Raw genomic sequence first — 25,159 nt, 5'->3', positions numbered from 1 at the left:
CTGCTTTGGGCTCTGCACGTGCTCACCCACAAATGGGCAATGAATGCCTCCTATTACTCTGCAAAATGATCATTAGGAGTGTTGCCTACTCGAGCCACACATGTTGTAACAAGGTGATGCTGATGAAATTGTGATTTTTTTATTTATTTATTTTTTTAACATTTTCTATAAAATCTATTTTAAAAAAATAACCGTATTACGACACAGCAGCACTGTTGCAAAAGAGACAAGAAGTCATTGAGATTAGTTAATATTGGTGTTTAGCAGTGAACATGAGCAGTGAAATAGCAGCTTACTATTTTAACGCTGAGTGTGTTCTCGGCGCTGCTGTTTATTTCTCAGGTGAAAGGCGTACATGAGAGTTCTGACACTTTAAACTGGATTCATTAAAAACGGTGAAGGTTACAGTCACATAGCCCACTAAAGACGTGGAAATGTAAAATGTATTTTATGTATTGGACAAGTATTGTGTGTGTGTGTGTGTGTGTGTGTGTGTGTGCGCTGTTATTCCAGTGATGTAAAAGAGACTTGGAACCAAGTACAACAGCATTTATATTTTCTGCATCATCATCTCAAACAGTGGGAGTGCACAGTTTGTGCTGCTGTAACTTTACAGCTTCATGTTAGTAAGGTCCAGCTTAACAATTTGCACATTTAAGATGATTTTTTTTTTTACCCAGCAGAGAGTCTTCCTTGCACTTACAACATGCTGTAAACATGGTGAGTCCATGCTGTTAACTGTTAAGTTAAAACATTTACAAGCAGTAAACAGTCCAATTCCTGTGATAACTTATCCCGCTACAGGATTGGAAGCTATCGCTGCCTCTCTAAAAGCTTCATCATCACCATCATCCTCAAATAAGTGCAAAATTTAGCCTTTAGTCCTTCTGTGAATTTGACATTCATGCTGTCAGATGTGGTACATTCAACTTTGACAAGTGTTTGGTTGTCCAGATATTTCCTCAGATTAGACGTGTTTCCATAACCAGCTTTGCATTTTGATCTACAAACATCTGCGTCAAAATTTGAAAAGTGTAGCCATAAAAGTTGAAACACTACTTTCGACCCACCATTGTGGGAGGTGGAGTGCTAAATTATCCGCTAAATTAGTTTTTTTCCCTCTTTTCTTGACTTTGTATGATGTTATTTATAACACAACAGATATTACTGTGCTCATCATTAAGAGTACAGGGGAAGTTGTCAAATGACAGCCTCACTTGTACCCTTAATGATGGTTTTGACACCTCAGTGTATATCAATAAAAACTTTGATGACCATTTGAATAGAATCAAGGGTAGCTGCATAGGCAGAGGCTGCTCATTTCAGAAAAGAGCCTCAAAGGTTACAGCTAGTAGCTTTTCAAGAGATAAAGGGTTAATCTGGGCAGCTCGTGCACACATCTCTGTCCAGAAGCCCCACCCACCTCCTGTTCAAACTTTCTCTTTACAAAGGGCAGCCAATCAGAGAGCAGTTGGCTTAAAGTGAAGGGGCATATATACAATAAGGATTATTATGAAGAGCTAATCACACAAAGCTGCTCTAGCGGAGTCCAGGACTTAAACTATTGAGCTGAAAATGAGCAGAATAAGATGCCTACAACATCAGCATGAAGCATGTTAGCCTTGCGTTTAGCTCAACCTAACATGGCTGTGCTCAAATAACTGAACATGCAACACGTTCCAGGCACAGATGCATACAGATTGCTATACTGAGCTTACATATATAATCTAAATGTAGTAATCTAATTTTATTATAACTTGGACTTGAACTTTGGACTCAAACCTGGGCTGCTGCTTTGTGGCCACACAGCCTGTAGTCACCTGAACACCCACTGAGCTAAACTGAAGGCCCCCCCCCCCCCATATTTTTTTTTTCGTCCAGCATTTTTTACTGTTGACAAAATTTAACATTAGATACCTGATGCATTCAGTGAATGCAGTTTCTCACTCACACCCTCGCATGCAGATGCACGCACTCTCTCACTCACACACACACACACACACACACACACACACACACACACACACACACACACACACACACACGCTCGTTTTGATCAGTCTCCTCATTATGCAGCCAGTAAGCTGCAGCCTGAGAAGAGGCATATGGAACGAGCTGCCTCAGCATCCAAAAGGGAGAGGGAGATGGAGAGAGAGACTGAGAGGGAGGGGTGGTAGTGGGTGCTATCGCACGGAGAGAGGGAAAGCGTCAGAGTGTTCTAGACTGCACAGTGGCTGCCGTGTGGCATCTCGGCAGAGGATAGGAAGAGGAAAGGAGCAAGAAAAACAATCACCTTCCAGTGGAGTACAGTGAAACGAGAGCTGAAGCTACCAGTCTCTCTCTGCTCCGGATCATCTGCCGCGCTGCTCTAATCTCTGACTGGTGCTGAAGCCACCAGGATTACTGTTGTTGTGATTGTTGCTGACACATTGCTGCGCTTCTGACCTGCTCCCACTGTCTCTTGGTGCCTCAGCACTGAGCTGCAGAGCCCACAGCTCTGCACTCATTGGGGACTTTGACCTAGGAGGATACAACATCTTTGACTTCTGCCGTAGATGTACCCGCAGTAGTAAAACCGAAAACAGCAGAGTGCGGTTACCTGTCTCCGGCGAGCGGCCATGATTTGGGGGGGGCCATGAGCCCCGGGTGTATGCTGCTGTTTGTTTTTGGCTTTGTAGGGGGAGCGGTGGTCATCAATTCTGCTGTGCTAGTCTCTCTATCAGTGCTGCTGCTGGTTCACTACTCTGTTTCTACCGGAGGCTTACCTGCCCTGCCTTCCTTACCCTCCTTACCCAGACCCAGCAGGTACAAAATATGTTTGTTTGTGTTATGTGAGTTGCGTAGTTATGTGAAATCAGTAATTGCAGTTACAGAGTCTTTGAAACCTTGTAGTGTTGCTGCCATGTGGGTGCGTTTGTCTGACACTATCAGACTGCACTCTAAAAGTAGGTCAAAAGAGAGAGAGGGATGTGAGTGGCATGAGTCATATCTTGACTAAATCATCTTTCCCAATTTCACTTTTGAAATTGGTGGTTTTGGTGGGTGTACCGGTTGAGAATAACCATCTTTTGAAAGTAAAACTGAAAACTGGCGCTGGTAAGCTTAACATGTAAAATATATTTTTCCCCCCGTTATGTTTCAAAAAACAAAAACGAGTGCCGCTCACCATCAGTGGGCCTGCGTGTGACTGCTGTGTCTATTGTTTTTTTAGGGCTGCTTTTAATCGCTGCTTACCGGCTGCTTTATTCCCCATGGCAGCCATTGTTCTCTTCACTCTACAACAGTTGTTTTTTTTGTTTTTTTTGGTCACTGTAGTGTGAAAAGCTGCTTGTGTGTATTAGCTCGATGCAGTGGAGAACGCTGTGTTACAGTTGTTGTCAAAGTTTGTGTGCATCACTTCCAGGCAGCTGAGCTGCCAGAGTTTATTTATTGAAGCTGAAGATGATTTCTTCCTAAGCTGTACATTAATAACACAGATCACAAAATGCACCTTTTCTCTGATAGAGGCTGGTAAAGTTGGGTTTTGTGTGACTTGCCTGAGCCTAGTAGTTGGGAGCTAATTGAGTTTATGAGGCAACAAGTTATTTTTCTCCTCCCACCACTTCAGTGCCAAGGGAGTCTTTGCTACAACACCTCTCTGTGAAATCCCCATTCAGTTTTGTCACACACTTTGTGTTGTTTTGTCTAACTGATTACATCATGATGATCTGCTTTCACTGCACTGGAAAATGTCCATTTAATTTAGCAAGATCAAATTAAATGGAAGATTTTTTTGGGGGAGTATAACAGTAACTGTTTAACAAAACAGAACAAAAAGGATTAAATTCAGTAAGAACCCATGGTTTGTATAGTATCACATAAACTACACTCATTAATGTACACGTCCTGCATTTTTCTGTGGTTCCTTTTTAATTAAGACCTCTGCTGCAAAATAAATGTAATCTTTAGCTCTGCTAGCAGTGTGACTACAATATCTCAGCAACTAATGGATTAAACATTGTAAAATTTGGTATAGATATTCATGGAGCTTATCAAATTCAGTCATGATGAACTTACTAAGCCAATTCAAGGTGGATTTGCACAAAGCGTAAAATCCTCTATCTATCATACAGACCTTGTCAGTCACTTGCCAAGGGAATAATATTCTTGGGATAAGTTGTTAACTTTAGTGATACCTTCACCTTTTTCTTTATGAGCACTATAATCAGGTCAGAATTTTAGTTTTAATTAATTAATGCTGTAGTTTAAGACCAACTACTAAATAATTATTAGCTTACAACTTGTGATTGCCAAGACAAATGTGTGCATGGATAATTCTTTGCTATGGGAATGACCAATGGCCTTTCTGTAGAGCTTGGAAGTATATTTGTAACTGCAGGTGTTGCTGTTGTGGTCAGTAGAAAGAATGCAGGCTTAAAACACTTTACTTTTTAAACTCGGAAGATTTTTTTTTTATACAGTCTGTGGGAGTGACCCACAGTACCCATGTGGCAGCTAACGTCAGTGTATGTGGCTTTGTTTTTAAAGCCTCACATGCTGAGCAGAGAGACTAAAACGTAGACCCGGAGTTTTATTGTTCCGATAATGCGGCACTATTGTTTTTGTGCAAAGGTTATGCCTTTGAAAATTAAAATGATTAATGTGGACGTAGCTAAAGATTGACCTCAGAGACCAGCTCACATAAGTCTCTGAGGACATATGTAGGTAGGTATGCTGCAGCAGTTAATTTCCAGTAAGAAATAAAGAGCTTTCATTTTCTACTATGAAAGGCTTTGTTTAAATATTTAGTATTTGAACAAATAAAAACAAACTGCTGGTATTTGAAAAATATGTCTCATTCCTTTAATTTTTTTTTTATTCTGAACATCTTTTCTACCTTTTATGTATTGAAGGAAATTATTCATTTACATCTTGTTTCAGTGTTTTAATGAAAGTGTTTGGATGATTTTCACATTTTCAGTTGGGATTTTTAACGTTGGCATGGCTAATTGTAAAACATTAACAGACCAGCCCCTTAGAAAATCGTTCACTCCTTCCTAAGTTGTTCTCATCACGTTTGAGTTATCCCTCTTTCTGCGTCTCTCCGTCTCCAGGAAGGAGCGTCCAGTCTCCATGGGCCTGTTCCAACTTCCTGCAGCTGAAGGCATGACCCCTGACCTCCACAGAGAACCCGTGGACACCCCATCTGAACCATGGAGATTCAACAACCTTAGCCATCCACGGTCTAACACCAGCCTCAAGGTATGACGTAGGCAGGTCACTGTTTGCACTGTTAATTCATTCCAAAGAAAGACTTCTCTTCATATCAACAATTCCAAAGTGTAAAGTTAGCAAGCTTCCCACGGATCAGATCCATGACATCATCTCGTGTTCGCTTAAGAGTTTGTGAAGCTAAATCGAAAGCATCCAGTGCCAGCAGAAACACCAAAGAAAGACTACATTTCCATCTAGAGAGAAAGGGTTGTTCAGTGTGCCCAGAATTTTTAACAGCGCGTGCGAGAGAGAGCGAGATGGGGTGGCGTGGAGCCCAGGAAACAGGGAAAGTGGTACCATTCGGGGGCCTGCCTTTAACCTCAGGGGAGGGTAGAAAGGACAGTGTGTCTTCACATTGTTGCTGTTGGTAACCATGCTTCCAGCAAAGCTCCATCATGAATATTTATGAGCATCTAATAAGTATTCATTTGTAGTTATTACACTAGTACTGGGTCAAGAGGACATTTTAAGAGTGTGAAAGTGAAATAACATTCAGTTATCAAAGTTTTGCAATGCTGGTATATCCCAGTGTATCCTTTTTCCAACTTAGCTTTTACACAATGACACGGTTTTACACTCTTAGTCCAGCTGCACAGCAGTGCCTTTGTGTTTGGTCCTCTTAGTTGACCTTTTCAGAAGATTTAGTTAATGATCCCATTCTCCCGCCGCGTTCAGCAGCTTGTATGTGTTTGTGTGCAGATGTTTTTTTGGAAGCTTAGGAAAGAGCCACAGGCAACAGTTGAGCACTGTTCTCCCCCAATTGGCTGTACAGTGTAACTATAGCAACAATGGAGTGACGCCATTGTGCAGACAAGTAACCTGAAAGGAAATACTCCCACCGGTGCAGAGGGAGGAGAATAGGTGGACTCGGAGAGGGAAGAGGGATTATGTTAGAGGAAACTGTAGCATGGATATAATTTAATTCTCTAATACTGTCTGCGAACGCCTCTTTATTCCTTTTGTGTTTGTCAAGATGACAGAGGGATCTGGATGATGGCGTTATTGTCCTGATTGATTCTTTTGCATCAGCACTGTCCTATTTATGGGATAGAGGTCTCCGGCATTAGAGGATCAAAACAATTGAGGCTTAGAAAATCGAAATGCCTCTGCTAAGTGCTCGTGAACTTTAGAGGATGAACGTAATACTTGAAAGTTTTGATTTGATTGACTTTTATAGAGAGATTTCGGCAAAGCGGTGACCTTTACTGCCAAAGGAAGCCTTGAACAGGACTCACTGCTATGTTTCATAAGTTCAGGCCTTTCCCACACTTTTCCTGTTGTTGGCTTTTGAGCTTTTCATCTTCCTTAGAGTGGTTTCACATTAGCGTGGCCACTATATAGCAGTAAAACTACATAGTGTGTTTAGTGAATAATTCATTTCCAATGTTTCTCAGCTTGAAGAACTGTTTTCTCCAGTCACAGTGGAAGTTGAAAGTTCACCACAGAATGTTCCCAATGTGGATGTTGATCAGGACCAGGTAGAAACTATAGCCTGTGCATCCACCAGGCTAATGTAGTTCTGTGCTCTGTCTTAGGTGGTTTGCAGGTTTTGCACTGTGTGTGTTTGTGTGTTTTAATATTTGCTCATGCTAAAAACTAAAAATACTTTGTCCCAGTGATAATGCACGATGCTTGCCTAGCAACAGAGTGTTTTAGCAGTATCAGAAGGGGAAGTGCCTCTTTGCCTCTTTTATTAAATGAACTAGAAACAATAATTCAGGTTTAATGACATTTTAAAAGATTTGTGAAGTTGAGCTGTTTGGGGCCTGCATCCCAGATTGAGGGAAACTTAAACCTGTTTAAATGTGGAATGATTCTTTGAGGCGGAATGGACTCTGCACCAGACCTGTAACAGTGCACCACTCCTGGCATTGAGGATCCTAGAAAACTGATCAAGAAGCTGGTAATCAAGTGATCCAGTTAATTAGCAGATAACTACATGCGGCATCCACTAAACTTGGATTGATGTCCTTTATAGACTTTTAGTAATTACAGCAGCAAAAAATGCCTTGTAGCGGAATATACAGTGTAAACTGAAGCCTGTCGGAGGTGAGGTCAGATAAGTAACTGAAAATCAGTCAAAAGTGACGTTTCTTATTTCTTATATCGGAATAATCCTGCCCATGTCGGGCACAGTTTCGACTGGAAAGCTCGAGCAGCTTGTGCCAAAATAAAAATGTGTTTTCTGTCATTGAGATACATTTTTGGTTTTTAGTAAAGATGACATCAAACAAGATGATGAAAACTGCAGGATGGAGTAGTTTCAACGACACTTGGAGCACAGTCATAATACAGAGGAAAAAAGTAGTTTGGCGTATTTGCAGTACAAGCCTAGTGAAGTACAGTGGGGGAAATAATTATTTGCTATCCTGCTGAATTTGTAAGTATGTTCACTTAAAGTAATGAACAGTCTGTTTTTCTGTTAATTTCATTTTAATGGAGTGTGAGAAAGAGAGAGAACATGAACCACAAATAAAAAACAAACAAACCCCAAAATCAAATTACACAAGTCATAAAAAGATTTGCATGTCATTAAGTGAAATAAGTATTTAATCCCAAAGCAAAACATGACAGTACTTGGTGGAGAAATCCTGTTTGGCGTGCACTTTGAACAGTAAGACATTTCTTGTAGTTGGTCACCAGGTTTTCGCACATCTCCGTAACGAGTTTGGCCCACTCGTCTTTACAGAAACTCTTTAAATCTGCTGCTTGGCGACTCGAAGCTTCAGCTCCGTCCACAGATTTTTATGGCAGGATTGAGGTCTGGAAACTGGCTCGGCCACTCCATAATCTTACTCTTCTTGTCTTTTAGACACTATTTGATGCCTTGTTCATCTATGGTTTTGTAATATTTTAGCTTTAATTGAATAAAGGGTTTGTTTAGCATGTTGCATTCTGGGTTGGGTTTTTGTGTGTATCCGTGTGTTTAGCTGCATGGTAAAATGTTCCCATTTTAACATGGTTAACACATAATGTTCTGTTTGAATGGAGGAAATGTAGATTCTCCTTACTGATGATGTCCTAGTGGAACTACAATTGAATGACAGTCATTTTTATGTGAACTTTGCTTGGCTTTGTTATGAATGCAGCGAGGTGCACATAACCTACTTTTTACAATTGATAAGGAGTGAATTTTAAAGTTTTAAAGACTTCCTGAGGCTCATAGTTTTATTTTTTGCTACCTCGTATCTTCTGATTGCCGTTTTCCTCCTTCACCTTAAGGATGAACTGTCCCAACTGAACTGTGGGAGTTCCAGGTCCAACACGCAAACCAACCAGGGAAGCGTCTCTAAAAACGGAACACCTGTGTCTTTACAAGATGGAGGGTCCAAATCCACCACTCCCTCGCTGGGGGGTGCCTCTAAATCAAACACCCCCACATCTAACTACAGCAATAATTCTCAGTCCACCACACCACTGTCTCCTTTTGATGGTGGTTCCACTGGCATGAGTCCCATGTCTAGTCTTGGGAGAGGGTCTGCTTCTGATGTTGCCATGGAGTCTGTGGACACCCCCTTAAAGGACCAGGAAACTTCAGATGGCCACAACAAAAACCTGGACCGGAGCAGTGGAAAGCCAGAGAGCAATAAGAACATAGCAGCGGTGCAGGAAGGACAGCAGAAGGGTCCTGAGTCTGATACTACACCTCTTAAAGAGGATGGTCAGTGCTTCTCTTATCACAGCTTCTCTGTTGCGGTAACATGACTGCACTCCCTTGTAATTGTTCTCAGTTAAGACTGTGCCAGTATTAAATCTGTGCTGGTTATAGATGGAGCAGATAGCCTGGAGAAGTCTGAGGTGCAGGCTATCATAGAGTCCACCCCTGAGCTGGACATGGACCTCGCTGGCTGCAGAGGAACAAGGTACAGCAGTAACCTAAGAGCATAAGCAATAATTATGTTTATCAATGAATAATATGAAGTTATATGTATTCATCAGTTTATCTGTGAGCTTTTACATAACTATTAAAATATATATATACAATTGCACTCATGTCCATCATATTCATTGTAACCTCGCTAATGAGCCTCACCTTATCAGTCCGCTTTATTGCTGATAAAAGTGCTAAAGTATTGCAAAATCACGCATTCTTCTTCATGATAATAATCCTTTTCTCCCTTTCCTCTGTGTCCCACCTGTCCTTTCAGCACACCAACTAAAGGTGGCGTAGAGAATCTAGCATTCGACCGCAACACCGACTCTCTGTTTGAGGAGCTGTCGTCTGCAGGAAATGACCTCATAGGAGATGTGGATGAAGGAGCTGACCTGCTGGGTAAGAAGTCTCACTCTGTCAGGAGTAACGATGTAGCCTCAGTCTTTAATTTTACTACCAATTTTACCCTCCTCTCGTATTCTCTGAATTGTCTTTTCTTTGGCTGTCGGGCATTATCATCTATACAGATGAGTTTTCTGGTGTGTGTCAGTGAATTTCTCTCTCTATTAACTAGCTCATCGAGTTCCTCATTTGTGTGTATAATGTGTCCCCTCTGTGACGTTTCTTTCCTGGATAGGCTGAGTAAATTATAGTGCCTCTGCTGTGCTGTGAAGAGCCGTGATGTTATAAATTAGACGTGTTAAAACGAGAGCACTTAACCTACTTGCAGAGTCTCATAAAGCGCTTTCTTATTCCCCTTTGCATGACTCTCAGACTACAACTTTTTAGGTAAGACTGAGAGAGTTAGTGTGTAGGATAGACATACACATGTAAGAACTTAAAAATACTAAACAATATAGAATAAAAAAAATAGGTGTCAGTAAGATTTTGATTGATATTTTGATTTAATATCGGTCTCTGATCATTTTCAGGTATGGGGCGAGAAGTTGAACACCTTATCCATGAGAACACCCAGCTGCTAGAGACCAAGTGAGTAATCACTGAAAAGTTTTGGAGGCGAGCTGTTCAAGCTGTACACAAGTATTTTATTTCAATGGTAACCAATGCAGACTATTAAGAGCAGCAGAAATAAGTGTATCCCAGAGTGCTGCAAACCTGCCAGCTGCCACAGGGCGAGAGGCGCCTGGACAGGTGAGCCGCTGTGGTTGTCTGCAGACAGACAATCACTCACACTCAAACCTGCGGTTAATTTAGAAGCACTAATGAGCCTACAACAGTGCAGTTATAATACAGTGTGAGGACTCAGTTACAGCCCACAGTTTGGACCTTTTGTACTCACAGCTTCTGACACCAGTGAGTACAGACATGTCATAAACTGACACTGTGCCTCGCTAGTTAAAGCCAGATAAGTATTTATTTATTTCTAAAGACATAAGAGGGTCTTATTTTGTCACAAGCTGTTAATAAATCTGTGGTCCAATATGTCACTGTGCGTGCACCAGGAGGCACAATGTGGCTGCAGATGAATTTATGGTCATGCAGAGAGTGTGTTCGCTGTCCGCCTGTCTGTCTGCAGTGAGTTATGGTTTGGTTACAGCTGGTCTGTGGGCTTTTCTTGCTCGTGTTATTGTTGGTCCGTGAGCCACCTGCAAAAAAGAGCGGAGTTGTAACATGCAAAGCACTGAAGTGAAACAGCAGCAGAGCAACAGCTGAAAGTGTTAAAAACAATGAAAATCGTCCTCTGCAGCCACTGTCTCTGCTTTTCATGCTTTATTTTTGGATCTTTGAGGTACGTGTTTCTCCCATTCCCGATGAACTGTGCTATTACTCCCTGCTCTACTTTGGCACCAGTTAGCATTTGACAGATGCATACATGATTCATCATCTGCCTTCCAGCGGCAGTCAGGATCTCTCTCCTGCACTCTCTCCAACCGAAAAGAGTATACGGATGGACACGTATGCGGGACCATAAATTCCACTTTACTTCATTTTAAAAATGGCTGATGGGTGGAGTCATGTTTCCACCTTTAAAATAACCAGCTGGGCATTTTTTGACTCTACTTGATAGACTTTTACCACAGAGTTAAAATTGGTCAGTTTATGGATAAATGAATATAGAAATAACCAATATTGAGGAACAGAGTAATGGTGCCCCCTTGTGTTTAAAATTGATATTACAGCAGATTGTGTGTTTTTCTGCATATGTATTACTTTTCAGAAATGCTTTGAATGTGGTGAAGAATGACCTGATATCTCGTGTGGATGAGCTGTCGTGTGAGAAGGAGGTACTGCAAGGAGAGCTGAATGCTGTCACACATGCTAAGACCAAACTGGAGGAAAAAAACAAAGAATTAGAGGAAGAACTTAAAAAGTGAGTCGGCTTCAAAACACAATGTATAAATGAATTGCCCACCAGTCGAGGGTCTGCACTTTTACAGTTCTGACAGACTGAGTGTGTACTTTGTTACTCTGTCGCAGAGTTCGAGCAGAGCTGGACGAAGCCAAACAGAAGGTCAAGAATGACAATGAGGATGATGTGAGTCCTTGGCGCTTGTTATTTCTGCTTGTTGCATTCGTATACAAGTCTGAGCAGCGTAGAATGTCGAGGTATTTGACTTGCTATAAGTATCGGTTATCTTTAAGTAAAGATTGGTCTCCTGCCTGCAGAGTGATGTGCCTACAGCACAGAGGAAGCGCTTCACCAGGGTGGAGATGGCCAGAGTGCTGATGGAGAGGAACCAGTACAAGGAGAGACTCATGGAGCTGCAGGAGGCCGTCAGATGGACGGAGATGATCCGGTAACATGATCATCTGAGTCCATATATAAATGTTCTTCTGCACACAGTAAAATATATGCTAAGACAGAAAGTTTGTTAGAAATTGTTAGAATTTTTTGTTTGTTTTTTTTTCTTTCAGGGCTTCAAAGGAGAACCCAACTCTTCCAGAGAAAAAGAAGTCCAGCCTCTGGCAGTTGTAAGCTCAAGTGTTTTTATGTTTTTGTTTTTTTTTAACTTGAGGACTTAAATCACGACTACCATGATTGTTGATATTTATTGCTCTTCTTCTGTATTCCATGTTTGAATGGTTTCTCCAGGATGTAGGTAAATCTGACATGATAAACATAACTGACCATTGAAGCTCTCATCTTATAACAAACCCCTAACAGAGGAGAGGAATCCAGAGAGCAGTGCCTCTGCTTTCAGTTCTCAGACCAGTCGTAGATTCTTGATTACGTTTTAAAACTGGTTGTAAAAATCAACCTCAGAAGCTTCCGAGGCTGCTGTTCTTCTCCTTTGTTAGAGTCCATAAGGATTGAGTTTGGTTTGAGGCTGGGCACTATTTGAAGCAGTTCTTTGGGACTGGAATAACTGCACTTATAAAACCGTATCTGACAAATGTGCATCTCTGCCTTTTTCCTGTGTGTCCCTCTATTCTGCCTGATGTTGTGACGTCTGTGTGCAGGAGGTGTGTTGGGAGGGTTGGTGTAGAGTGGGGAGGGAACTCAGAAATATGGGTGGAGTGTTTTGGTTGAAACAGTTAAAGATATAATAGATTTAATAGAATCTAACACCACATTTAAAAAATAAAAAATTAAAGTAGCTTTGCATGATTTACAGTTTAAAGCGATTCTTATTTATCTGGTACTGTGCCACTGTGTGTAACGAGCACTTTTAGCTCCCTTCTCCATCCATTTAAGCCAGCTTTCTCCTGATTGGCTGTCCCTTACAGACAAAGGATATAAATAGCAGTTGGAGCTGGTGTGCTCACAGTGGGCAGTTTTCCAGAGATGACCATATTAGGGTTTTCCAGTCTCTCTGACAAAAGTCCAAAAGTAGAAAAGAAAACAGTCTGAAAGGAAGAATTTAGAGCAGTGGGAGGCCTCAGCTTCAGCCTCAGAGGATTTGCTTGCACATTCATTAATTATATATATCATATATACACTAAGGAAAAGCATAATTGGTCCACTTTAATTGACAGATATTTTCTTATGTTAATTAGAAAAATGGTAAAAATGTATTGCTGTATGTAGATAGCTAAAAAGCTTGTTTGCTTACTGTAGAGGAGTTGTGGGAATGTGAAGTTGTTTTTGGTCAGGCCTGTTCTGCTCTGTGTTGACTAACATCCTAGTCGGTGCTCAGTATTAACCCCGCACTCCCTGCTCTCCAGCATTCTGGATTTACAGGTGCTCTGATGCTTTTCTGTTTAGAAGACGAATTAATTCCCTGGTTTGAATGAAAGCTAGCATGGCGTGTTGGCACTGGGAGAGGAACCTTTTTTATTCTTAAACCCTACCTGTGTTGCTGGAGCTACTGCTTTTGTGTCCGCCCCTCTATATGTTTGTCTGTTTGCTTTGTTTCCCTCCTTCCCCCCTTTTTCCCTTTCCACTTCCCTGCCCTTACACCTCCAGTTTCAGCCGTTTGTTCAGCTCGTCGGGCGGAGGAGCCAAGAAGCCGGCAGCGGAGGCCCCAGTAAACGTCAAGTACAACGCACCCACCTCTCAGATTCAGCCGTCCGTCAAGAAGAAGAGCAGCACCCTGCAGCAGCTGCCCAGTGACAAGAGCAAAGCCTTTGACTTCCTCAATGAGGAGTAAGACAGAAAACACACACACTGTTAGTCGTGTTTCCTGAGATTACTTTTGGAGCACTGACCAAAGATCACAAACATCCCACTCATATTCATTGTTAATTTTTCCAAATATTTTCTTCAGTGATAAATTCTTTGATCCAAGTGTCCAAAAGTATTCAGCTTGTTTTAGCTTTGCTATTGAACTTTTACACTAGGAAATAAAAATCCCACTTCAAATGTTCCATTCATCCATGGTCTTCCACTTCAGGGTTGCCTATCCCAGCTGTCGTAGGGCGAGAGGCGGGGTAGACCCTGGACAGGTCGCCAGTCTGTCGCAGGGCTAACACATAAAGACAGACGATCATTCACACTCACATTCACACTTATGGTTAATTTAGAATCACCAGTTAACCCAACCCCACTAACTGCATGTCTATGGACTGTGGGAGGAAACCAGAGTACCCGGAAAGAACCCACACGAACATGAGGAGAACATGCAAGAAAGGCTCTGGCCACGTGGTGCTGAACCCAGAACCTTCTTGCTGTGAAGCAGCACTGCTAACCACCGCGTCACCTCGCTGCCCTTCAACACACATTTGATAAATTAAACATTTAGGCTGTCAAGATTTGAGCTCTGGTCAGTGCAGCCACAGAAACACATGTGAGTTGAGGAGAAGTGAGACAAGTTGAGAATGTGCAGGAAGACACAATGGACAACAAATCAGTAATTAAATCAACGAGTAAGTCATCAGTGTTTCAGCAGTTTCCTGTACCTCGCTCAAAATCATAGCAGCCTACCTGCACCTCAGTCTGACTTAGTTTGCATGTTTGTTGTGAGAAGCGGATGCCCTGATCTGTAGTCACCTTTCTTTAGTCAGCCATAAACTGTGTAGAGGAGCTGAGGCGGTAGTATAGTGGCTACTGACATGAAAGGCGGCAAATCTTCAGTTGAAGAGGAAAAAAGAAAAATAATCAATGAAAAATGTTCTTTTCTTTTATTTAGCCTTTAGTCATCTATGAGTTCAATAATTTCTCATAACTTTTCTTGTCCGCTGTCTCTGAACTTCATTCAGTGGCTGTGGCCGTATGAAGCAGGGGAAGAGGAGCAAAGTTTAGCGCAGAAGAGAGATGGGGAAATGCAACATGGAGTCGAGTTAATAGCGGCTCTTTTGTCCCGCAGAGCGCCAGCTGATAGTGTGGTATCCAGGCGAGAACAGAAGAGGGCTCAATACCAGCAGGTCAAAGCCCACGTCCAGAAGGAGGATGGCAGACTGCAGGCGTACGGCTGGAGCCTCCCTAAGAAGTACAAAGTAAGGAAAGGAGAATATTAATTGTACCAAAGGGAAGTTCACACTAGAACAAAGCGTTAAATGCAGTGACTGTTTGTGTGTTTGGCTTTTCAGGCTAACGGTGGTCAGGCAGAGAGCAAGATGAAGAGTCTACCTGTTCCTGTCTTCCTCAGACCGCTAGATGAGAAAGATGCTTCTATGAAGGTTTTAAAGATTTGGTTCACAACAGGAAATATGAACATTTTGAGACTTTTGTCTCAGTAGTGTGGTGTAAATTATTAGCTTATTATTCATATGTCTGACTGCTGTATCTGTGTGTCTGTGCTTCAGCTGTGGTGTGCTACCTGTGTGAATCTTTCTGGAGGTAAAACCAGAGATGGAGGTTCAATAGTCGGGGCCAGTGTGTTTTATAGTGACGTGTCAGGACCAGAGAGCCCGAAAAAGAAGGTTGGATCTCAGAGCAGTCTGGATAAGCTGGATCAAGAACTCAGGGTACATACGCACACACTTTGATGTGATCTTTGACCTAAAATGCTGATTTCCAAATTTGTATTTTTTTTTATTCTTTGATTCTATTAAAGTAACTTTGTTCAAATTAATCTTTATTTGAATTCCGATGGGTCTTGCTGTTGTCTTTTGGAAACTAAAGGTTTGTTAATAAGTAATTTATTTTCCGCTTCTCTGTTTTTGTGGATCCAGGACCAGCAGAAAGAGCAGCGGCACCAGGAGGAGTTGTCGTCACTCGTGTGGATTTGCACCACCACCAAGTCTACTACTAAAGCTGTCGTCATTGATGCCAACCAGCCTGGGAACATCCTGGAGGGCTTCTTTGTTTGTAACTCTCACATCCTCTGCATCGCAAGCGTGCCAGGTCAGTTAATCAGTGTATTTGTATCCCACAGTTGGAGACGTTTTTTCTTTTGTCCTTTTTGTGGAGATAACTCACTTGGCATTCACTGGCCTGCAGAAAACGCACATCAGTTATAAAGAACAGCACGATTTCTCTATTAATTTTCTTCAGGTGCGAGAGAGACAGACTACCCAGCTGGAGAAGAAGTGCCTCCAAACTCTGAGGTGGGACCGGTGGGAGATGGCAACTCTTCAGCAACCAGTACCAGCTCAACAGGTGGCGACAGCGTGCTGGGAGGCATCACAGTGGTGGGCTGTGAAGCTGAGGGAGTAACAGCTGTTCCTCAGACAGCAGGAAAAGATGGAGAAGCCGGTAAGAGCTTTCGGGATCACTGCAAAGGAGTCTTCTTCTGATACATTTGCAAAAATAAAACTACTGTGCTTCTGCATGATTGGTTTCCCCAGAATCCAGACCAGCGGAAGAAGCCACAGAGGCGACAGAGACCAGTGCAGAATCTGCTGACCAACGAGAAAGCCTGCGGGAAATCTACACTGAGCACGTCTTCACAGATCCACTGGGAGCACAGCACAAAGTAGAGACGCCAGCCAACTACTCTCAGAGGTAACATCAAGAGGCAAAGTGGTGTTGTGATCCAGTCTTGCTAATAAAAGCTTCACTTTGTTTCAGAGCCATAAACAAACCACAGAGCAGCAACAATAGCTTGCTGTAAACCATTTACTGTATCGTGAGCTGCATGTAAACATTAGTGAACGATTACTGCAGTGCATCAGAGCTTCAGGTCAGGCTCTGTTTCTGCATCACTCATCGACTGTGTGCCTTTTACCTTGAAACGTGATCTATACTGAATTATATACTGTCTGATCTGCATGTTTAATGGCTGCATATCCGGCACGCACTTTATTCCTTTGTTAATCAGCTAATGTGCAAAGAAGAACTTTGAAAGATCTTCAGCAAACTTGGAGAACTATTGCTCCGGACCCTTTGAAATCTGGCTGCTTTTTGAGAGCAAAAGGGAAAGAAATGTGGGACGATTTGAGACTTTTGCTCAGTCCTGTATCTTAATCCCCAGTGCATCGCAGTGAAGCATTTAATCCATTATTCCTTGAAAAGAAAGTTGGTAAAATCAGTCCAAGATTTTTATTTGTCTCCTTTTGATTGAAGCGGCGTGACTAATCCACTCACTTTTTAAGTTTAAGACTCACAGTGACAGACGACAAACAGGACTCATTTAGAAAACTTTGTCCTTTTGGTGATCAAGCATAACGACGATAACTGACTTTTTGCTCTTTTGAAGTACAACAAACACACACAATCAGTCCTTCTTGGACACTCGGGTCCAAACACATAAGATTAAAGTGTCCCAGTGCAGACGTCTGATGTAAACACTGTATTTACTGTGTTCTCTGACGAGCAGGGAGAGCGATCTGCTGAAGGATGGCGTGAGCTTGAACCCCAGCGCAGAGGAGCAGGACCTGATGAGAGAAGAGGCTCAGAAAATGAGCAGTGTTCTTCCCACTATGTGGCTGGGCGCACAGAATGGATAGTGAGATTTTTTTCATTTTTCTTTCACTCAGCACTTTTGTAAGTGACTGAATTTAAAAACAGAAAAAAAACCCTCTGTCTAAATCGATGCACCTGCTGTGATTCCAGTGTGTACGTGCACTCCTCCGTGGCTCAGTGGAAGAAGTGTCTTCACTCTATAAAGCTGAAGGACTCTGTGCTCGGCATAGTGTAAGTGCATTCAGACAGGTGGCAGCTGGAGTTTATTTCCTTCCTATTTGCCTGTTTAAACATGTAATTCTCACACATTTCCTCCCACAGACACGTGAAAGGGCGTGTGCTAGTCGGCCTCTCTGATGGCACGTTAGCCATTTTCCACAGAGGTGTAGGTGAGAGAGTTGAGCTGTTGCCACTTCCTTCTTTAACGTGTGTACACATTATCCAGCTGTCTAACTTGAGTTTATTTTGTAAGATGGACAGTGGGACCTGACAAACTACCATCTGTTAGACTTGGGGAGGCCTCACCACTCCATCCGCTGCATGACAGTAGTGCATGATAAGGTGTGGTGTGGCTTCAGGAACAAGATCTATGTGGTGCAACCTAAAGCCATGAAGATAGAGGTACAGTAACCTCGTGGTAATGATTAGCACTTCTGAAATCTTCCCTTTGCTTCATGTCTAAACTGCTAATGTCTTTGTACACTGCAGAAATCATTTGATGCCCACCCTCGTAAGGACAGTCAGGTACGTCTGCTGGCCTGGGACGGCGACGGTATCTGGGTGTCCATCAGACTCGACTCCACCCTCAGGCTGTTCCACGCTCACACCTACCAGCACCTCCAGGATGTCGACATCGAGCCCTATGTCAGCAAAATGTTGGGTCAGTTCTACAATCGTCCGTCTTGACAACAGCAGCATGTTTTGAAAATGCAGAGATAAAAGTTTTGTCTGTGTTCCAGGCACGGGCAAACTGGGCTTCTCATTTGTCAGAATCACGGCTCTGATGGTGTCGTGTAACCGTCTGTGGATCGGAACTGGCAATGGCGTTATCATCTCCATTCCTCTGACGGAGGGTGAGTCTGAGCTGGATCTGTTTAGTTCTTTTCTAACCTCTTAGTTGAGACTTTGGTTATGCTTATTTGTTCTGTATGTGTTGCTGCCTTTATGTGTGATCTCTGAATGAGCTGTTGCAGTGTAGTAATGACATTATGTTGCTTAATAGTTGATTCACTCCTGCTCTATCATTAGCAGCCAGCAAGGTTACCAAGGCAGCAGGTAACCAACCAGGAAGTGCAGTCCGTGTTTATGGTGACGACAGTGGCGACAAAGTCACAGCAGGGACGTTTGTTCCATACTGCTCCATGGCTCACGCTCAGCTCTCTTTCCATGGTCACCGTGATGCTGTCAAGTTCTTCACAGCTGTTCCAGGTGAGCAAGCAGAAATGGACTAAACAAACTGCAGAAGCCCAAATCCTCTGCTCTAAACCACTCACAACCTGAGGGTTTAGTTTAGTTGAACAATGTGATTAATGGTGTCAAATCGTTGTTAAATAGACATGTGATATTACGGCAGTCTTTATTTACTGCAGAGTTACATTTTCTCCAAAGCTGTTCTTGGTTAGAGGAAAGAGCGGCAAGTCAACTAATCCCCCAAAACTGGAAAATTAATAAGTAAATCTCCACTTCACAGAGTAGGATACACCCAGAACTGACCAAGGAGATTATATATCTCATCTAGCCTGCTAACAACCAGGAGGGACCAGAAACCTGATGGAAAAAGATACAATAAAATAGTTACAGAATATAGAAAAAAGCAAAATATAGGGAGTTTAATCATTAAAATCTAACAAATGAAAGTATTGTGGTATGAGATTGTAAAGATTCAATGAGGAAAAGTGAAAGGACTCTAGATCCCTCCCAAACATAAGGCAGAAGGGCGGCTGCCAGTGACGACACCTGCGGCTCTTTCTTTGAGGGGCCTCCCTTCAAGTTCAAGTTCACATTACGGACCGCAGCCAGTCTGTCAACAACGTGTTAGCGCGGTTAACTCATTAACGCGTTCGCTCCGTGAAGCCCCACGCACGGGGCGATCCGCGCTAACTTGCTAACGGAGATTTGCCGGGTTAATGCAGTTATGGCGTTAACGTCATTTTAACGAGATTAACGCTGACAGCACTAATTAAATGATGACAAAACAAGTGATGCAAACCTCGGCTTTCGGTCCTTGCTCGTGTTTGTTTCTTAACTCTGCATTAAAACTGAGTAGGCATAAAATCCAATGCTTTAGCACAACAACTCGGTCCTTTATTGACTAGTAATAAAGGGAAGGCAATGCTTCGTTATAGTTCCTGTCATTCTCAAACAGCTGACTAACTAGTGAGCTGAAATCTGACTGGGTGTAATTCTGGTAATTAACAAGGGCTAAATGTGAAAACTAGAAAAAAGTGGCTGAGCAGATGCGATCTGGAGTTTGTCCCTCTGTGCTTTCAGGTCACGCAGCTGCATCTGCATCGTGTGCAGGAGAAGCAGCTGGCGACAAGGCGGCAGATGCCACAACTCAGGAAGGAACTAAGTGTATGCTGGTGATGAGCGGAGGCGAAGGCTACATCGACTTCAGAATGGGTGAGTTTATTGCATGACGTGCTTACAGACCAGGCGGTAACGGCGCAGTGGTTGTAGAGGAGAACATGACGACTTGTGTGTCTGCAGGCGATGAGGACGGAGAGATGGAGGAGGCGGAGGACGCCCCCATCAAACTTCAGCCTAAAGCCGAGCGCAGCCACCTTATCGTTTGGCAGGTGACTCAGGACTGAGCTCTCGAGGCCTGATTTGCCTTTTCTCTCAAACCACGGAGTCGTCAAGGTGGGCGAGGCTTCTCTACGAGTTTAATCAGCACTTTCTTTTCTTCCTCAGTCCTGGACAGAAAGAGTAAAACAAGCAAAAACTGCTCTGAGCTCCTCCTCAACGTTAACCTTGATGCATGTTGTTTTATTATTGTTTTCTTTCTTTTTCTTTTTAATTTCATGGATTTGAAATGTAATCTGTTATAATGCCTCTTTTAATATTATTTAATGTAAAGCGGTTGTTGAGGACAGAAGAATTACTTTTGATTTGTTGTATTTGACATTTCCAGGTTCCCTTCATTCAGTCCAGTTACTGTGTGCCCATGCTGGACTTGGCATATGTAAAATCGGTCAATGAAGACACAACAGAAAGTGGCCACATAATAGTGTAAAATGGAAAGCCTTCATTTGATAACTTTGCTTTTGAAAGTCTTTAGGTCAAATGCAATACACCACATATCAAGCTGGTTTGTGTCTGTTTTGTTTATCTATCCTAATAATCAATTTGCAGTAATGGTAGCCCAGTTTGTGCCTCGTGTGTTGCCGCTACATTCAGGCCACAAATCTGCACCACGCTGCAGAACCGAGCCCTGGAAAAAAAGAGCCCACGTGGAAGCACCAAAGATTGTAGTTCTTCTAATGGCCACTAGAGGTGCCACAGACTTCCATGTTATTATTCCCAACTTCACCCATGAGAATAACTTCGAAGCCTGTACAGCTAATTAGTCCGTTCAACACAAACACATACAATCAGTGTTTCTTTGTTTGTTGTTTTTTTTTAAATATGCAACTTATAATTCTGGACTCTGCTGAATGAGGAATGTGAGCAATCAGGCTGCTGAGTTTTACATTCTCAAATTTCGAGTCACTGAAATGAACTTCTGCATCATGTTTGTGCTGTTTGTCCTTCCAATTTTATCAGACAAATAATTTCATGCTGTGAGGTACAGGCTGTTTCTGCTTTGGTTTTGGTGAAATTCTAGCATTTGATTAGTCTTACTGTAGTGTCTGTAGTTACACCTGCACAATTTAGAGATGCAGCAGCAGTTTGCAGCATTTGCAGCAGCAAATGTTGCTCTATAACAACTATAAAATGTCTCGTTTTGCACAGGTATTCATGGTCCTCTTGAAAATGTTTCCTGGCACTTCATGTAGTGCTGCTTCGTCTGTATGAATCTTGGGACATAATTTGATTTTGAGATTTTTTTCCCCCCTCCCAGGACGTGTCTTTAGACTCTGCATGGTTGGGGTTGTTGTGTTTCCTGAAAATCCGATGCTTAGCTCTGTGACTGAACCCAGTGTTAATGAATGAGAGGCACAAACTGCAGCTCTAACGGAGTTGCAGTAGCAGCTACCATTTTAACTCACTCACAGAACATTTGATGACATAACAAGCAGAAGCTGCTGTGTCTGTATAAACCTAAAGAAAGGACTTTCTTTATGTTTACACACCACAGACTTGTACTGAATCCAGGATGAGGTCGAGTCCTTTGGCTCTTTGATATGCGTGAGGACTGATTTAAAGGCTTTGAGTGTAACAGAGTATTAATTTTTTTCTCAAAACAATGCTCTGATTGTTACCAAAGGTTAAAGAATATAAAGTTTTCCACATGCTAAAACAATAGTTGTGTCTGGTTTAAGTGATGGCACCTTTCTGCAGCATGTGAGTCTGCCTCCATGTAGATACTGTGTGAGTTTTTCTAACAGAATTCCTAATTCCTAGATGAGATCTATTTTTAGACTTTGATATGTGGGAATATTTTTAGGGTATGGGAAAAGAGAATGTGCTGCTGGACCTAAAACTGAGAGGATAAAAAAGCCACACTGAGGATTATCACCCCGTGTCCCCCCAACCACCCCCCAAAATTCTTCTTTTTAATAGGAGGTCAAAACTGGAACATATGTGTCAATTAGCAATATCGCAGCCTGGCAGCAAAGCCCCGTTTGCCATGTTCCATATGAACGTTTCTTTTTCATGTCTGTCCCCACTGAGTGCAGTGTGTCAGATGTCCACTGGAGACGGTCTCTGGCCTGCGTGTCAGCACGCTGCACTTTTGTTTTGTTCTTTGTATTGAACCACTATAGCGGAGGCCTGTTCTCGTTTTGCGAGGGTGTGTGTGTGTTTGTGCGTCTTCTCTCCAGGAGAGAAGAGTAATTATATTGCAATTTAGCCATTTCAGTATTTATTTACAATGATTGAGCCTTTGCAATTCAGATTGTATCTTTGTACATGGAATATGAATATATATGATTATATATATATATGTGTGTATGAAACATGAATGTGGCTTGGGTTTTTTGTTTATTGTATGACTTTACTCAGCTATGCACCTCTGAAGCGGAGTGAGCGTGGGGTGTTTGAAAGCAGAAGCCCTGCTGCCTGTCAGCAGACGCATCAGTTTCCACCTCCAGCGTGGGAAATGAAGTCAAACTGAAGTCTGGGAGGCACTGATTGGGCGGCTCCATCCCATCACAGCACGACAGAGGAAACTTTGTTGTAGAGCCTTCAGCAGAGCTCCTCCACACAGCTGTGTCATCCCTCCCCTCTGCGACTGCTTTCATTAACTCAGCAGGGGCTCCTCCTCCATGTTTGCAGTACAAATATCTTGTACGTCTGCAGCATCTATAGCCTTACTTATTTTTAACAATCAATTAAAGCAACTTTTGTGGGCAAGTTTGGTCTGCTGGGTATATTATTATGATTATTATTATTGGTTATTATACACATGGTGGCTCTGCTTGTAAAGTGAAACGAACAGAGCCATCCATCCAGTAACACTTTAGAGTTACACCATCATTAAACTGTAAATCACTAATTGAACTTTTGTTACAAACAGTAAACTATTAATGAAATGTTGCGTGTTTTGTAATCTGTGTAATATTATTTGTATTGCTGCTAAACATTAGAACTAATGTTTGTAATATTTGGATTATTATTCAGTTTCGATGTTATTTGTAGCTCTTTTAGTCGAGTTGTGTCAAGTCGAATAGGTAGTGATGAAAAGGGACATAACAGTTTACAGCAATGACCATCTTAAGATGCTTTCATTTTGTATCCACTGTTGGCCCGATGGTAGCGAAAAATCACAAGACTGAACCTGCAGGCGGCCATTTGTCCCATTTCATTTAGGCACTAAAACAGTTTATATTTAGGGGAAGATTTCGGTTTAGATCCAAATCTGAGCCATTATGAAGGAGACCTCACAATGTCTGTGACAGGAGGCATGAGCTGAAGGATGCCAGTTGCTTTGTAACCTTAACCTAAACTAAATGGCGGTATTTGACATCCTGGGATGGGCTCACTGATCGGCAATGACTCCTTGCTGGTTTAAAACAAACAAAGAAATCTGGTAATTATTAACACTAATTTTATTAGACTTTTAATTTTATTTTGTCCGTCCGTATCTGGAAGTCCCACAGGATCTTAGCTCAGCCATTCTCGACCATTTCTCCCATTTTGATCTTGGGACTTCCAGTCCATACTCGGCACAGATATTCCTGTATACTATGCCGGCCACTTGGTTATGGCGTTCCATGTATGCCCTGTCTGCTAGCATCTTGCACCCTGCTGTTATGTGCTGGATTGTCTCAGGGGCATCTTTACACAGCCTGCACCTGGGGTCTTGCCTGGTGTGATAGACCCCAGACTCTATGGATCTTGTGCTCAGAGCTTGTTCCTGTGCTGTCTAACAGTCCAGCCACTGGCAGGACTTCTAGATGTCAGCCACTTCCTCTATCTGCTGGTGGTACATACCGTGCAGGGGCCTGTCCTTCCATGATGGTTCCTCCTCTTTCTTGGGTTTCTGCTGCCTTTGGTATTCACTGAGCATGCGGTCGGTTCTGGCCATCTTCCTGATGTATTCATGGATGTTTGTTGCCTCAATCGAGACTGTGGTACTGACACTCACTACTCCCCGGCCTCCTACTTTCCACTTAGCATACAGCCTCAGGGTGCTGGACTTGGGGTGAAACCCTCCATGCATGGTCAGAAGCATTCTGATCTTGATATTTCTCTTCCTTTGGCCAGCTTATTATCCCAGCAGGGTACCTGATGACGCCCGGATCTTCTTCTTACCATTCAGCTGACTCCTCAGGACATACCTGAGACAGCACTTGGCGACAGTGGGGAGGAAGATACCTCTGACAAAATGCCTCTTTTATTCTCAGGATTTGAGCCATTTGCATCTAATAACGTTTGATCATTTAACATTCTCCAGTTTGAAGGAAGTAACAAACAGAATGGAATATCTTTAGTCAGTGTTGGTGCTTCTAGTGCAGTCAGGTTTAATTAAGGCTAATAACTTAAAGACATAGCAGAGATAAAGACAGCGCTGCCTCTCAGTCAGTTTGAAGCCCTTTAAACATTTTTACCATATGGAGGCTGTTATGTCACTTTCTACAATCCAGGGAGCAAATTTACTTGGCATCAAACGTAATTAATTGTTAATTTATCGAAATAAACAGTTAAATAAGCTGACTGATGTCCAGCTTAGACGTTTCCTCGGTATGTTCGATGTTGTGCCAAAATACTCTGCTGTTTATGGAGGTGCCTGATTTAGTGGCAGGTCCTGGAATAAGCCCTGTTTTTGTAAAACTTCCCTTAGCCCTTTTGGATTTCCTTTAATAATAATGGATTGGATTTATATAGCGCTTTTCAAGGCACCCAAAGCGCTTTACAATGCCACTATTCATTCACTCTCACACACTGGTGGAGGCAGCTACAGTTGTAGCCACAGCTGCCCTGGGGCAGACTGACAGAAGCGAGGCTGCCGTATCGCGCCATCGGCCCCTCTGGCCAACACCAGTAGGCGCTAGGGTAAAGTGTCTTGCCCAAGGACACAACGACCAGGACAGAGAGCCCAGGGATCGAACCGGCGACCTTCCGGTTACAGATGCGATTCCCAACCCCCTGAGCCACGGTCGCCCCGTAATCACCTTGTGTTTCTCTGAATGTGCTCGTTGTGCGGGCACATTTGGAGTTTGCTTTTACCCATTTGTATC

The 25,159-nt window shown here is 42.6% G+C and overlaps 1 protein-coding gene across 6 annotated transcripts in view; it reads left to right on the top strand.

Moving 5' to 3' along the window:
- spag9b (sperm associated antigen 9b) overlaps positions 1–22,832 on the top strand; it is a 37,972-nt gene extending 15,140 nt beyond the window's left edge. Inside the window, exons 1-27 of one of the 6 annotated variants that reach the window (XM_085283743.1) lie at positions 2,207–2,805; positions 5,094–5,241; positions 8,476–8,914; positions 9,023–9,116; positions 9,402–9,526; positions 9,902–9,916; positions 10,060–10,117; positions 11,307–11,459; positions 11,567–11,624; positions 11,756–11,886; positions 12,005–12,062; positions 13,495–13,676; positions 14,836–14,965; positions 15,059–15,148; positions 15,275–15,436; positions 15,644–15,815; positions 15,966–16,166; positions 16,259–16,415; positions 17,230–17,358; positions 17,466–17,546; positions 17,637–17,704; positions 17,788–17,936; positions 18,024–18,195; positions 18,275–18,388; positions 18,564–18,743; positions 19,806–19,937; positions 20,025–22,832. In XM_085283743.1, coding sequence (XP_085139869.1) covers positions 2,636–2,805; positions 5,094–5,241; positions 8,476–8,914; positions 9,023–9,116; positions 9,402–9,526; positions 9,902–9,916; positions 10,060–10,117; positions 11,307–11,459; positions 11,567–11,624; positions 11,756–11,886; positions 12,005–12,062; positions 13,495–13,676; positions 14,836–14,965; positions 15,059–15,148; positions 15,275–15,436; positions 15,644–15,815; positions 15,966–16,166; positions 16,259–16,415; positions 17,230–17,358; positions 17,466–17,546; positions 17,637–17,704; positions 17,788–17,936; positions 18,024–18,195; positions 18,275–18,388; positions 18,564–18,743; positions 19,806–19,937; positions 20,025–20,128 — 3,672 coding nt within the window. In that variant the 5' untranslated portion in view covers positions 2,207–2,635 and the 3' untranslated portion in view covers positions 20,129–22,832. Of the gene's footprint in view, positions 1–2,206; positions 2,806–5,093; positions 5,242–8,475; positions 8,915–9,022; positions 9,117–9,401; positions 9,527–9,901; positions 9,917–10,059; positions 10,118–11,306; positions 11,460–11,566; positions 11,625–11,755; positions 11,887–12,004; positions 12,063–13,494; positions 13,677–14,835; positions 14,966–15,058; positions 15,149–15,274; positions 15,437–15,643; positions 15,816–15,965; positions 16,167–16,258; positions 16,416–17,229; positions 17,359–17,465; positions 17,547–17,636; positions 17,705–17,787; positions 17,937–18,023; positions 18,196–18,274; positions 18,389–18,563; positions 18,744–19,805; positions 19,938–20,024 lie in introns of those variants that run through there. The other 5 variants (XM_085283745.1, XM_085283741.1, XM_085283740.1 and 2 more) reach the window with 5 other exon arrangements.
- The last annotated feature ends 2,327 nt before the right edge of the window (positions 22,833–25,159 follow it).

This window comes from Mchenga conophoros, linkage group LG8 (genome assembly GCF_057382185.1).
Source record: "Mchenga conophoros isolate Kocher_MC1m ecotype Shallow Benthic linkage group LG8, M_conophoros_male_GT1.1, whole genome shotgun sequence".
Lineage (NCBI taxonomy): Eukaryota > Metazoa > Chordata > Actinopteri > Cichliformes > Cichlidae > Mchenga > Mchenga conophoros.
Note: the sequence above shows the minus strand (reverse complement) of the source record. Positions and strands in the feature narration are given on the sequence as shown.